We start from the raw sequence: 14,664 nt of genomic DNA on the forward strand, positions 1-14,664 counted from the left end.
GACTAAGCAGCTCAGTCACATAGAGCAGCGCCTGGCACAGAGGCGTTAGGTAATGGTGGACATTCCTATTAAAGCCGTTATCGTTCCTATTTCAGTAAGCAAATGCCGCCCGGGCTCCTGATAGGATATGGGGGAGGCGCAGGTATCAGCTGATTGTATGAACCGCTGTGAGCTTTTCCATGCCTCTGGGCCCTCCATGGGTGCGTATAACTGGAAATTTACCAAATACCACTACACCTGGGCCTCGTTATCTAGCATTTTCCATCACACCACTAACTCCCCACCGTAATCCTGCAATCTACAGGTGGGGAGACTGAGAGCCCGGAGGGGAAGTGACTATCTCTACACCACATACCAAGTCGGTAGGAGGGCTCGATCCCAGCCCAGGTTCCTCTGCACTGTGCCACCAGCGCCTGGGCCCAGCCCTGCTGCTTCTGTGGTTGCTTTTGGTGATGACAGAGGGACTTGCCCCCTTCTCTGTTTCAGGGGGAGATAGGCCGGGAGATGTACATCATCCAGGCGGGGCAGGTGCAGGTCTTGGGTGGCCCGGATGGGAAGTCCGTACTGGTGACGCTGAAAGCTGGATCTGTGTTTGGAGAAATAAGGTCAGAACGGGGTGAAACAGGGGGACCTCGGCAAAGGCTGGGGAAGGGAGGGATGGCCAGTGGGTGGGACTACGTCCTCAAGGGCCCTTCGCTGGGTCTGAGGAAACCGCTATGCATACAGCACTGGCACCTGCTGACATATGCAATGTGGGCCCAGCTGTCACCCGTGTGAGGCCATCATGATGCTCTAGGCAGGGGTGAAAGTGAAGATGCTAAGTGTGATCAGAACTGCAGCCTCCTGAGGGTCTCACCTCCCTCCCTTCTCTGCCCCAGCTTGCTGGCCGTTGGGGGCGGGAACCGGCGCACGGCTAACGTGATCGCCCACGGGTTTACCAACCTCTTCATTCTGGATAAGAAGGACCTGAACGACATTCTGGTGCATTATCCGGAGTCTCAGAAGTTGCTCCGGAAGAAGGCCAGGTACATTTTTTTTTTTTAGTAAAAGAAATCCATATATACTTTAGTGTGCATTTCTTAAGGACTCAGACTTTCTTTTACATAACCATAGTACCTTTCTGAAAATCACGAAATTCAGTATTGAAGCAATACTCATCCCTAATCCGTAGTCAAATTTTGTTAATCGTCCCAATAGTGTCTTTTATAGCTTTGCTTTTCTTCTTTTCCATTCCTGGATCCCCCTCTGCATGATGTTGCCATTTGAGTCTCCTTTGATCTGGGATCAAAGTTCCTCACCTTTTCCTATCTTCAGTGACTTTGACTTCTCTGAAGAGGACAGGCCAGTTATTCTGTAGAATGTCCCTCCATTTCACTTTCTATGTTTTCTCATCATTACCTTCAGGTTCTGCATTTGGGGCAGGAATTACTCAGAAGTGATGTTGTGTCCTTCTCGGCACAGTGTATTGAGAGGCTGCTTTCTCCCTATTCTGATGATTTTTTTACTCTGATCACTTGATTAAAGTTTCCACACTCTCAAGTTACTATTTTTCCCTTTGAAATTAATAAGTAATGAGTGGCGAGTCACCTTGAGATGATGTAGATTTCCTGTTCCTTATCTCACTTTACCTCACTACTTTCAGCCTCCACTGAAGGTTCCTTGCAATGATCGCCATGGTGGTTGCAAAACGGTGATTTTCTAACTCTGTCATGCTTTCTACATTTATTAGCTAGCAATGTGCTGTGAGGAAGAACTTTCTTTTCTTTCCCATTTGTTTGATTTTTCATTTATCTATTTATAATGGTATGGATTTGCTGTATTCCATGAATATCCTGTTACAATCATTTTCACGCTCAAATTGTTCCACATTGGCCACTGGACACCTCTTTAGGCTGAATATAGTGAACTTTTGTTACATCCCTGTTATATCTTAGCACTTTTTTGCTTATAGACACACTAAGATGCCGTAGATTCATCTTATACTTTCCCTGCTGCATCCCTGGAAATGGCCATTTCTCCAAGGAGGCTTGATTCCTTTTAGAGGGGAATGGTTTTTAGAAACCAAGATATGAGTACTAAGTGCTCTCATTGCTACTGGGGTGTTACTAGGCCTCCACAGTGGACAGAGCTGGGAAATACATCTACATATACACCTGTATGTATAAATGCAAATATATATATATACACACATACATATATGTATATGCACAGACATATATATCAACATCTATTTTTTTGTCTGTGTCTATCTCTGTATATCTCTGTCTCTACTTCTACCTATCTAACAATTTCGATCCAACATCACAGAGTTCATTCTAATCTCCTTTTCCATATTTGTAAATTCCTTCTCCAACACTGAGAAATTTGACTCCCTTTCTCCTCATTACATTGATTCCTTTGTTCCCTCCTACAATGTAGAGAAAGTAGCACCAGAATCCCTATTTCATGCTACTGGAAAGAAGAAAGCCTTCTAAGCAGAGAGCAGTTCTTTCTGTCTTTAGCCTGAGGACCCATGATGTAGGTGTTGTGTTCTGGGTTATCTGGATTGGTTCTCTGTCTTCCTCCCTTTACTGTGGTTGTTCCGTTCATTTGAAATACAGCTAGGCTCACGTGTTTCAGTTTGCATTCCATTTCAGGGTTCCCCCACGCTGACCCTTGTTGATTTTTTGTGTTTTGAATATGTAGAACATGAACATGGAAGAAGGCTACAAAACGGTACATTCAGGGTCCCAACTCCCTGCACCTGTTGCCACCCACCCCTTACAGGAACCTAATCGCCTTAGTTTCTGCTTTTTTCTTCTTGTGTTTCCTTTTGCAAAAATAGGCAGATCTGTGAATATTTGCTTATTTCCCTTTCTGTCTTACACTGCAGATTCTCTTTTGCACTTGACTTCTTTTCACTTGACGAGAAATCCCAGAAAACATTCACTGAGTCCACAGACAGCTTCCTCATTCCTTTTAACAACTGTATTTAGGCTATTTCCAATATTTTGCAATTATAAATAGTACTGCAATGAATAACTTTGTGCATCTGTATTTTGTATTGTTGGGGAATAGGTAATTTTTTTTTTTTTTTTGGCCATGCCACACAGTTTGTGGGATCTTAGTTCCCCAACCAGGGATTGAACTTGGGCCCCCAGCAGTGAAAGCCTGGAATCCTAACCACTAGACCGCTAGGGAATTCCCTGGAAAAGGTAATTTTTAAGAAAAGCAGTTTTTTGCTTTCAAACACTTAAGATCAGGTTTTGAATTGAGTGATGGAAGCAGCACGATGTGGTAGAAAATGCACAATAGGCTTGGGAGGCTGATAGGGCTCAAGTCCTGTCCATGTGCAGTACTGGCTGTGTGACCTTGGAACAGTTACTTTACTTTTCTGGTCTCAGTTTCTCCATTGTAAAATAAGGGTAATCACTTTGTTGTGGAGACGATTAAATAAAATAGTGTATGCGAATGTCTCTAGCAGGGGGCCTGGCACACAGGAGAGCTCAATACATGTTAATAATAATAATTGTTCCTCTTTATCCATTAAATTCTCTCTATAATTTTCCCATGGGATAAAGCCTTTTTAATCCACCTATCTGGTATTTCCTCCCTTGCCTTTTATCACATATTCATATTTTCCACTTCAGTCACCATAAATAATCTGTACAGAGAGTGGTCATCATAAAGGGAACAAACTCACCATGTCCATTCATACAGCACAATAATTTATTGAGCTGATAATTCGAGGCCCTGGGGACACAGGAGGGAGGAAACAAAGCTTACATTCTAGTCGGGGAAGCCAACAACGGAGAAAGGAATGACTATGTGATGTGTCAGCTGGGGATAAAGGCCATAAGGAAACATAAAGCCACATGAAGAGATAGAGGTGATGGAGGGAGCTACGTGAGATAAGTTGGTCAGGAAAAGTTATTCTCAGGGTGTGGCACTTCAACTGAGACCTGCCAGAGTGAAGGAGTGAGCTGGGGAACTGCCTGCAGGGAAAAGCATTCCAGACAGAGGGAACAGCATGTGCAAAGGTCCCAAGGAGGCACAGACTCAGTGTTACATGGAGACCAACAAGAAAATGAATGTAGCTTGATATGGGATGGGAGCAGTGTAGGGGGTGAGATTGGGTAGGGCCTTGTAGGGGAAGCCTCACAATGGCTTTAGCTTTTGCTCTGAGGGAGATGGGAGCTATGCAGGGTTTTACACTGAGGAGTGACTTTCTGTGACTTAAGTGTTTACAGAATCCCTTTGGCAGCTCCCTGGTGAGTGGATGCAGTGTTGACCTTAAAGCATAATATAGACAAGGCGTTGGGGTCTCTCAGGGAAGGAAGCTGCCCTGTAATTCATCTTACCTGGCTGTTCTTAGAGAAGCCATGGGGCCCTTCCAGTGGCTGGTCTACGTGATCTTTCCCCCAAGTCTATCCACGTCCCCCTACTGTCCCAAGGGACAAGGATGCACAGTCAATCCCCATTATTCACAGATTCCATACTTGCAATTCGCCTACTCACTAAATTTATTTGTAATCCCCAAATCAATACTCAAAGGCTTACGCAGACACTCGCAGACGTGTGCCCAGAGGCGAAAATTTGAGTCACCTACAGCGCACGTTCCCAGCTAAAGTTGAAGAAGGTGACGGTCTGCCTTCTTGTTTCAGCTCATATTGTAAACAGGTGTCTTTGTGTGGTCCATCATGTAGCATGTTTTTCACATTTTTGTGATTTTTGTTGGTGATTTTGCTGTTGAAATGGCCCCAGGTGTAGTGCTGAAGCGCTATCTCGTGTCACCCCACGCAGGTCTGAGTTAGAGAGCCGCGCGTTCATTGTAAACAAATCAATGATGTATATTAAATAAGATGTCTTTAAACAGAAACACACACAAGACAAGATTATGTAATGAACAGTTGATGAAAACGTGTGGAGAGGCTCACCGTAACCGAATCCTGTATTTCCCCCAGAAGCCATGGCTCAGTAGTCACTAATTCCGTGTCTGCAGACACTTTACAGAACTTAACCACCGCGGATAATGAGAACTGACTGCTCATGTCTGAGAATAGGTACCGGGTTCCCCTCCCCCTGCCTTCCTGCCCCCTGCAAGAGGAACATGGCTCAGAAAAGACACACTCATAGCTGTCATCCCATTCCTCCGGCTGGGTTAGGTGTGGGTTTAGCAAGTCAGCCGGGATCCCGCAGAGGCCTTGCTCCTGGCCATGCCTGCGGTGTGCTGGGGTGAGGCAGCCAGAGGAAGGAGGAGGGGCTGGCGGGCCGTGCTGCACACAGTGGGCCGTGGCACGGTTCATCAGAGGCTGCTTCTCTGGACAGGCAAGCTTGAGGAGAGGGGCAGGGGATCACAGATGAGCTCTGCCCATCCCAGGAGATATAGGTCTGAGAACCACAGGGCCTGGGGAAGTCTGAGTTGCTGAGATTCTGTCCAAGCTCCCCACTTTACAGATGGGGGACCTGAGGCCCCAAAGAAGTGAGACACTTCACTCTCTGACTTGGCCACTCCAAGAAATGGGGCAAAAAGCTCTCCTGCATGCCACTCTCTCCGGGGGTGAATTATACAGTAATTAGAGTGAAACTCATGTCATCTGAAAATGAGGATAAATTTCCTTGATCTGGAAATGTCCCAGAAGTCAGCTCAGTGTTTCAAAACAGAGATAATTAGCGACCAGCAAAGGGCCTGTAGATGGTTCTTTCGTGTCATTTGAGTACCACGCCGAGCCTTCCCACGGACTGCCGTGCTGTGAATTATGGACTCAAATAACACAGGTGACAGTGCTGGGCTTGGAAGAGGCCTCTGAAAATTATCATGTTTGTGGTCTCCTGGGAGAGCTCAAAAATGGAAGTCTTGGGCAATTAATATCAATATGCACAATTTAAATCCATTGCCTCTGATTAGATAAGCAGCCAGTAATGGCCTCATTTTTAAACAAACAAGTTTGGCCGGAACCCTGATGAATGAATTTGCCAATTAGTCGTCTAGACCTGCTAGACTGCAGGCGAAACTCATTTGTTCTTGAGCCAAACCACTCATCATGTATTTGTAGTGTGAAGAATTCCTTAATAAAGGCTGGGGCTCTCTTTGATGGAAAATTCTCTCCTTATTTAGAGAAGCAGGGCGGTATGTTGCATTGGATCTGGGTTGTAATTCTGTCTCTGCCACTTCCTGTAACCTTGGGCGTGTCACTCCTCCCATTCTGAGCCTGTTTCCCCATCCTTCTAGGTACGGTAATCCCAGCCCTTTCCAGGAGTGTTGTCAGCGTCCAAGAAGATAATGACCATGATACTGCTTTGTAATCCTTAAGACTTGGGGTGCTGGGGTCAAAGGCAGGGCTTTGAATTCCAGCTCTGCCACTTCCTAGCTGTGTGGCCTTGGAAAAGTTACTCAGCCCCTCTGGACGTCCACATCCTCATTTGAAATGAAGGAGAATAATAGGACCTACCTGTAAGGATTACTGTGAGACTTAAAGTGCGTATCAGTTATCTATTGCTGTGTAACAATGTTACCACAAATTGAGTGGCTTAAAACCACACATATTTATTATCTCAAAGTTTCTACATGTCAGAAGTCTGGGGACAGCTTAGATGCATCCACTACAAGGCAGTAATCAGGATGTGGGCCAGAGCTGGGTCTCATCTCAAGTCTCGACTGGGGAAGGATCTGCTTCCAAGGTCCCGTAGTTGTTGACTGAATTCAGTTCCTTGTGGTTGTGGGACTGGGGGCTTCATTTCCTAGCTAGTCATTGGCCAGTGGCTGCCCTCAGGTTCTTGCCATGTAGGCCTCTCCCAACATGGCCGCTTGCTTCATCACAGCCAGCAAGGGAGAGTCTCCTTGCAAGACACAGACCACAATCCTATGTGACACATTCACAAAAATGACATTTGATCTCCCTTGCTGTATTCCACTGGTTGAAAGCACCCACTACCCTCAAGGTGAGGGGGTCACACAGAGGTGTGAACACCAGGAAGGGGGATCACAGGGGTCACCAAAGAATGCCTGCCTGTAAAGGTCTGAGCACAGAGCCTGACACATACAGACACTTGTGTCCACATTGGTGATGGTGATGATGGTGAAATGACAATGAAGCAAAAGAAGAAGAAGCAGAAAGCTCGGGCTCTTTTTCATCTGGACATCCTATTTCTGATTCTATATACTAAAGTATCCTGCATCATTTCCTGTGTGACCTCAGAAAAGCCACTCAACCCCTCTGAGCCTCATCTATAACGTACAGGCAATAAGACCCACAACATTATGGTTGTTCTGATTGTTCAGTGAGATGTGATGCCTCAAACAGCACTGTGCTGGGCTCAGAAAAGGAGCTCAGAAACTGTTAGTCAAAACAAACACCATCACACAACTCAACTAAAGGGCTCTGCCCAAACCAACGCGGCTTCATTCTCTCCCAGAGCTTGCTGGTCATGTTAGTGGACGCTGCTTTCTTTCAGGAGAATGCTGAGAAATGACAACAAACCCAAGGAGCAGAGCGTACTCATCCTTCCTCCACGGCCAGGCACCCCCAAGCTCTTCAGTGCCGCCCTGGCTGCAGCAGGAAAGATGGATGCCAAGGGGGCCAAAGATGGCAAGCTTGCCCACCTCAGGGCGCGACTCAAGGAGCTGGCTGCGCTGGAGGCGGCCGCAAGACAGCAGCAGGTGCTGGAACAGGTAATGCCGTTGGAGACCTGGTCCATTTCAACCGCGTGCCAGGAAGAAGGCCTAGGGACCCACGCATTCCATTTTAGGGACTGTTTTTCCTTCTTCCTATCAGTCAGGATTCATTTGGTTTTAAGTGACAGAAATGCTAGTGACAGTGCAAGCTCAAATTAGCTTGAAAAAACAGGGGATTTATAGGAGCAAGTCATTGAAAAGTTCAGGCAAGGCTGGATCTAAAAGTTCAAATGATGCCGGTAGGATGAGTTCTGCCATTCTATCACCTTTGCTTCCCTTGGGGATGGTTCCATTCCCAGGCAGTCCCCCAAGAGCTTAAGAGGACATCCCCCAAGATCACATCCTCCTGGTTGAGGAACTCCCACAGAAAGAAAGTACCTCTTTCTCAGTAGCTTCAGCAAAAAGTCCCAGGGCTCATAGCCACTGGACAGAATTGGGTCACATGTCAGTTCCTGAGCCATTCAGTGTGGTGCTCTGGGGAAGACTGGCTCATATGCCCATCCCTGGACTGAGAGTGGGGATTGGGGTGGGCGCATTCCCCCAGATGGACATCTGGCTGCTGCTGCAGAGGTAGGAGCAGTGGGTGTGGGCAGGGAATGTCCCTCCCCAGACCACAGTGATATTCTCATATTTAATGTTGTGTCTGTGACCATTTAAAAGATCTGAAAGGAAAATCCAAGGTGACAGGCATGGTGTCAACTGTCCCCACCCCCTAAATCTAAAGGGAATTTTTAACTTAGTTCTGGGACTTTTTTCTGTGACTAATGCCAAGAGTGCCAATTAGGATGATTGCACTAATTATGGTTGTTCATGACTGTCCTTTAGGGAGGCTGCTGGGAAAGGGGGGGTGGGGTTAGGCAGAAGCTCAGTGGCAGGGAGGGGACAGCAGTCTACATGACAGAAATCAGAGGAGGCTGGTGAACTCAGTCTCAATCCAGGCTGGTCCAGGAGACCGATCCAGAGGTCATTTGACAGCAGGAGTTGGGGAATGACACCAAAGTCACCCAGGGTTCCAGTACATTCTCCAGATGCATCCACCGATGGCCCCAAATTGAGGACAGGTGTGATTGTCTGGCTCACAAACTGTCAAGGGCAGGGTCGAGCTGGCAAGTTGGGGTCTTTAGTGCTGGCTGGTGTGTGGGGCTGAGTGAACATGACCTCCGAGAATGTTCTCAGTGAAAGGTTTTATCTGAAATGGGATTTGTTGCTTCTAAGTGTTAGCTCTTCACCCAGGCAGCTTGGAGATGTGAATTAAATTTGCATGAGTGTTCTCATAAGAGGCAATTTTAGAACAACCAGGGCAGAAGGGCAGAGTACATGGAGCTCTTAAACAGAAGCCTATAGACACAGGTCCAAATCCTGACTCTGTCACTGCCAGCCCTGTGTCCTGGGGAATCTCCTCCAGGACCTTCTGGGGCCCACATTACTCCTGGCTGTCACATGGGGTAGCAGAGATGAAGCAGGTTACCTTGGATACTTTCATAAAAGCATGTTAAACACAGTGAAGCACTTGATCAAACTTGCCATGATCCTTCTGGCTCCACTCACAGCAGGATGCTTCAAGAAGATCCCATAATGGGCACCATCTGGGCATCCTGCCCTGGAAGCGTGTTGTCAGAGTTGACAGTGGATGGGCGGGGCGGGGGTGGGGGGAACAGGTGCACCGAAACATGCAGAAGCGCGTGGAGACAGAGGGAGCGGCAGGTCCCCAGAGCTGCCGTGGGATCTAGGAGTGTCCTGGCTCCCCCCACCCCACCCAATTCCCCTCCTTCAGCGCCCTCTGACTTCTCTATTCCTCATAAGCACGCTGACTGCTCTCACTTTAAACTCCCTACAGACCACTGGGCCTCCTGCTCTGGGGGCTGCTCCCTCCCCAGTTTCCTCCCATGCAGAGATGGCGTCAGAGAGAGCAGGAGGGGCCGTGGGTATCCACAAGGCTTGGGTTTTCACCCAATTCCCGAATTCTACCCACGGGAACCCCATTCATGGGAAACCTGCAGGCTGGAGGTTGGAGGTACCCACCAAGTCTCCAGACACAGGGGCTCAGCCCAGCCTAATGCCAGTGGTACCCAGCCCATTCTCCCGCCGGTGGGGAGCGGGGGTGGTGTCTCAACCTTCGAGACCTTCCGGGAAACGGGCCAGGCCACAGCTGCTCCTGCCCTCATCAGCCTTTACCTTAGTATTTGCTTAGAGCTTTTCTCATTCACCAGGGAGTACACATCCCGGCTAACCGGGCAGGGCAGGCTGGCTGAGCTCTGCAGAGGTTTTGGTGGCGCTCCCTCCTGGTCACAGCCTCTCTTCCCTCAGTAGCTCAGTGACTGTTGACGGGACTCTGCCCTTGAACTCGCAACTTCACTCAGGCTTCCGGCCCTGCAACTCCACAGAGACATAAAATATCCCAAAGAGCTTCACCACATCCTACCGGGCTTTTAATCCTTCAACTTCCCCATAATATACTGTTTCTACCACATAACCCTGACGCAGCTCCGCCCAACCTTCCAGCTATTAGATTTCGGAGCGCCGTCTTCCTCCTCAGGGGTCCCAGGGGTCCCAGAAGGAGGGAACTGGGAAGTGTCCAAGACCCCTCTGCCTCACGAGTCACTTTTTCTGGATTCCAGGCCAAGAGTTCGGAAGACGCAGCGGGAGAGACGCGATCAGCTATCCCAAAACAGCCCGCGGCCCCGGAGACCCCGGCCCCAGGCTCTCCGCCACCTGCATCCCAGGGGAGGTCCGAGGGAGAAGAGGGGGGTGCGGCCTGGCCCGAGGAGCACTCGGTGCGGGTCCACATGAGCCCAGGCCCGGATCCCGGGGAACAGATCCTGTTGGTGGAGATCCCCGAGAAGGAGGAGAAGGAGGAGGAGGAGGAAGAGGAGGAGGGGGAGGGGGAGGGGGAGGAGGAGGAGGAGAAGGAGGAGGGGGAGGAGGAGGAGGAGGGGGAGGAGAAGGAGGAGGGGGAGGAGAAGGAGGAGGGGGAGGAGAAGGAGGAGGGGGAGGAGAAGGAGGAGGGGGAGGGGGAGGAGGGAGAGGAGGGGGAGAAGGAGGAGGAATAGGGAGGCGGTAGCTAGTGCGCCACAACCCAGCAGGTGCGCCCCCCCGCCCCGCCCACTCCCCCGCTCCCCTGCTCCCCGTGAGCCCTGAGTCCCTGCACCACAAGAAGGCCAAGACGCTGGTCTGCAGTAGTGGCTTCAGTTGCTCTCAGTTAGCAGCTCGGCCAGCGATCCTGCCCTGATGTCAGCTTCTCTGTCTCCCAGGGCTGGTCTTGAAATTAACAAACTTCACAGTGTTTGTGCCCCGAAGTTCCCACCGTCACTAGAGAACCCTACCTGCCCCCCGCCTGTTATTATTTTTAAGAACAAAATACTCTTCTGTGGGGCTTCAACATATGGGAAGCCTTGTTGGAGAAGCAAACGTTGTTGAATGTTTGGGTTTTCCCCTCAGGAATTTGTCTCCCACATTTCAAGAATAGAAAACCTTTCCGGCGGAAGGGAGGGCAGCTACACTGTTTTTTTGACTAAGTGGGAATTCCGGCACATGTGACCCATGGTCCGATGCTGTTTTTGTTTGCTGGGCGGTCACATAAGGAACGCGCTGCTCCTTAGGACAGTTAGTACTTACCTTCCTCAGACTATATTCCCTTCTCAGTGATGCTGTTATCTTAGAACAGATACAACGGAAATGGCTTACTGGTAAGGGGTCTGAGCGCTTCTGAGCATCTGCTCTGCCAGTTACCCAAGCCTCCTCAGCGGGGATTAATCTATTACTTGCCTTTTACACCCTTGCTCTAGAGAGGATGGTAGTAACTTCCTTTAAGCCTAGAAGGTGGAGTCTCATGGCCGACATCACTGAAGTTTCTGAGGTTTCTTCAGATCAAGTCGTGTTGCTTTTATAATTTAAAAAAAAAAAAGGAAAAAGAGTCATTCAGTCAAATGAATATTTATTGAGAGGATTATATTTGCATACTGAATGGCTCTTCAGTGATTAAAAACAAAAACTAGTATTAGGCCATTTGTTTCCATCAGCAACAATGAATACAAAAGACCTGTTATTCCAGTCCTGCCCATTTCATATAAAATCACAGGAACCTTGTGAACTACTGAAGGGGCCTCTGAAGGCTGGCAAAGTTGTGTTTTTATCCATTCAACTAAAGCTGAACTTTCATTTCCCCTGTGAAAAGAAGTAAACAGTATGGGAATTCCCAGACTGGTCTAAGCATTTTCAAATCCCAGGGTAATAAGCAGATTCATCTAGTCCATGACATATGTGATGGGAGTAATCATGATATTGAATCTAGTGATGAGCAATGTTATTATTTGACCTTTTAAAAAGCTTGTATTTATTTTTAAATGTAATGACATATTTACATGTGTACAAAAGGATATCCAGTAAAAATTCTCCCTCCTACTCCAGACGCCCAACCTCCCTGGTCCCCTTCCTGGAAGCAACCACTATTATCAGTTTCTTGTTTATTGTTTCAGAGATATTTTTAAGCTTGCACAAGGAAATATGTAAATTCATTCTTGTTTCCTTCCTTTTTTTCCCCCCACAAATGGTAACACACTAGAGCTGCTGTTATTTTTCACTTGATTTATGTTGGAGATTGTTTCCTATCAGAACATAAAGGGTGCGCTTATGTTTTCAGGACTGCAATCTAGTCCACTGTATGGACGTACCATAACATTTAACCACTGTCCCATCCATGGCCATTTGCATTGTTTCCAATCTTATGCTGTTAAAAATAATGCTGTAATTAAAAAATATTGTACAGACAGAATTTCACTGGTAAACACCTTTTAAATAAGAGAAGTATGGAGGTTTGGGCTAATTTTTTTCTTTACCATCCCCATTCCTCATTTTCATGTTTGTACTATATGTTCTATGACCCAAGCATAGAGAATGCTTCCATCTTTAGCAAGTAGTTCAGATATATCAATAAAGTAAACTTATTGCCCTTTAGTAGATGGCAAAATATTTCAAAGATACCTTCACTGTGAACAGGAAGGAATAATAAGGAATCTTATTAAGGAATCTTTTTATGTAAGGAATAAATAAGGAATCTTTTTTATGTAAATGTACTTAATAAGGAATCTTTTTTATGTAAATGTACTTATTCTTTTAGATATCAACCCTTGAATGTATACTGCTTATTATATAAAGTGAGAGATTCTTGAGGTTCCTAAGAATTGTCCTAGAAAGAAAACTGATTTTGAAATGAGCTTAGCAGTGTCTTAATTTCACTGAGAAATCTCATAAAACTTGACACTTTCACAAACTTTGGACATTAGATAAATTGAATTTGAGGCTGACATTATTCTCCAAATGGAATGGGACTGGTTGATCGCCAAGATATGGGTGGTACAGGTCAGGAATATTATCATTCTGCAGTTGAAACAGGACTTTTATTTATGTGTGCTGAATCTCTACTAATTTAAAATGTCTCAACATTTCCTGCATTTTGGTAGAAAGTGAACAGCAAGTTATTTTTTTAACTATATAGATATTTTAAATAAAATTAAAACCAAGAAGCTGTTTACAATTTCATTATCCAAATGTATTCAGCGATCTGGAATATTTTCATCCGTTTTCTTAGTAAACATGAATACTGTGTTTGTACTCTGGTTTTCATCCTATTATAATGCATTTTAATTAAAAGTATTTAGGCAGATGTTCCTGGCGAGTGGATTAATTTCAGGAACTGACCAAGTATGACAGACACTTTTGTGAGAAAAATTAAGTTTATTTTCTGGTTCAGCCTCCCTGACTGATCTCCTGTTGACATGCTGGGGCTATAATCCATCCTGCATTTCTGTTGCTGGAGTGATAGCCCTTATCAAACCATCCCTAGGAGTCTAAGTCCCTCAAAAACAGCCCTTTTATGTCTGGTCTTACCAAGCCCACAGCTTACAGTTTCCTCAATCGCATTAGACTTGTTCTAATGCTGCCAGTTCAGAGTGCTGACATACACGAACTCTGGATTCAGACTGCCTAGCTTCCAATCCCAGCTTGACCATGTACCACGGATAACCATGACCTCTCTGAGCCTCAGTGACCTCATGGAGATAATACGTTGCACCGTACAGGGCCACTGAGATGATCAAATAATAGACTGGCACGGCCAACTCTGAATAGGCACGAGAAATAAAGCCTGTGTGCCATCCCGCTTAGTCTACCTGGGATAGAGTAGAAGCCCCCTCAGAACTCTGTCTTCTCTGAATTCTGCCTCTGCCTGGGGTTATACACAAAGCTGGGGTGTGATCACCTCTTTTGCTGCTCTTTAATAGTTTGTATAAAAGCCTGGACATATGTGAATTATAACAATATAAATCACTACTTTCCCCACCATTCATGAATGTCTTTAATCCAATTTCATACAAAAGCAGACCCTGAAACACCCACCCAAGGCTGACTCTCCTGAAATGGTCACTCCATTCTGAGCCAGGCCCAGGGCCTTCATGGGTGTGTGACCCGTGCAGTCACACATGGCCCCATGCTAGTCACCATCTTTATTTATTTAAAAATAAATTTGTTTATTTTTATTGATTTATTTTTGGCTGTGTTGGGTCTTCACTGCTGTGCACGGGCTTTCTCTAGTTGTGGCGAGTGGGGACTACTCTTCGTTACAGTGCGCAGGCTTCTCGTTGCGGTGGCTTCTCTTGTTGTGGAACACAGGCTCTAGGCACCCGGGCTTCAGTAGTTGTGGCACGTGGGCTCAGTAGTTGTGGCTCACGGGCTCTAGAGCACAGGCTCAGTAGTTGTGGCACACGGGCTTAGTTGCTCGGCGGCATGTAGGATCTTCCTGGACCAGGGCTTGAATCCATGTCCCCTGCATTGGCAGGCAGACTCTCAACCACTGCGCCACCAGGGAAGTCCCACCATCTTTAAATTCATAATAATTTGTGAACAGGGGTCTCACATTTTTACTGACACTGGACCCCACAAATTATGTAGCCTGTCATGCTATCTGAAAACGTCAATGGGAGAGGGAGCTGTGTCTCTTTTACACTCAGCTTCCA

General features: G+C 46.8%; 1 protein-coding gene across 1 annotated transcript in view; it reads left to right on the forward strand.

The window, feature by feature from the left end:
* The window catches only part of CNGB1 (cyclic nucleotide gated channel subunit beta 1), a 91,795-nt gene extending 78,476 nt beyond the window's left edge, over positions 1-13,319 (forward strand). Inside the window, exons 32-35 of the mRNA XM_049702859.1 lie at positions 487-605; positions 879-1,025; positions 7,435-7,651; positions 10,273-13,319. Coding sequence (XP_049558816.1) covers positions 487-605; positions 879-1,025; positions 7,435-7,651; positions 10,273-10,704 — 915 coding nt within the window. The 3' untranslated portion in view covers positions 10,705-13,319. The remainder of the gene's footprint in view (positions 1-486; positions 606-878; positions 1,026-7,434; positions 7,652-10,272) is intronic.
* The last annotated feature ends 1,345 nt before the right edge of the window (positions 13,320-14,664 follow it).

This window comes from Orcinus orca, chromosome 20, assembly GCF_937001465.1.
Source record: "Orcinus orca chromosome 20, mOrcOrc1.1, whole genome shotgun sequence".
Taxonomy (NCBI): Eukaryota; Metazoa; Chordata; class Mammalia; order Artiodactyla; family Delphinidae; genus Orcinus; species Orcinus orca.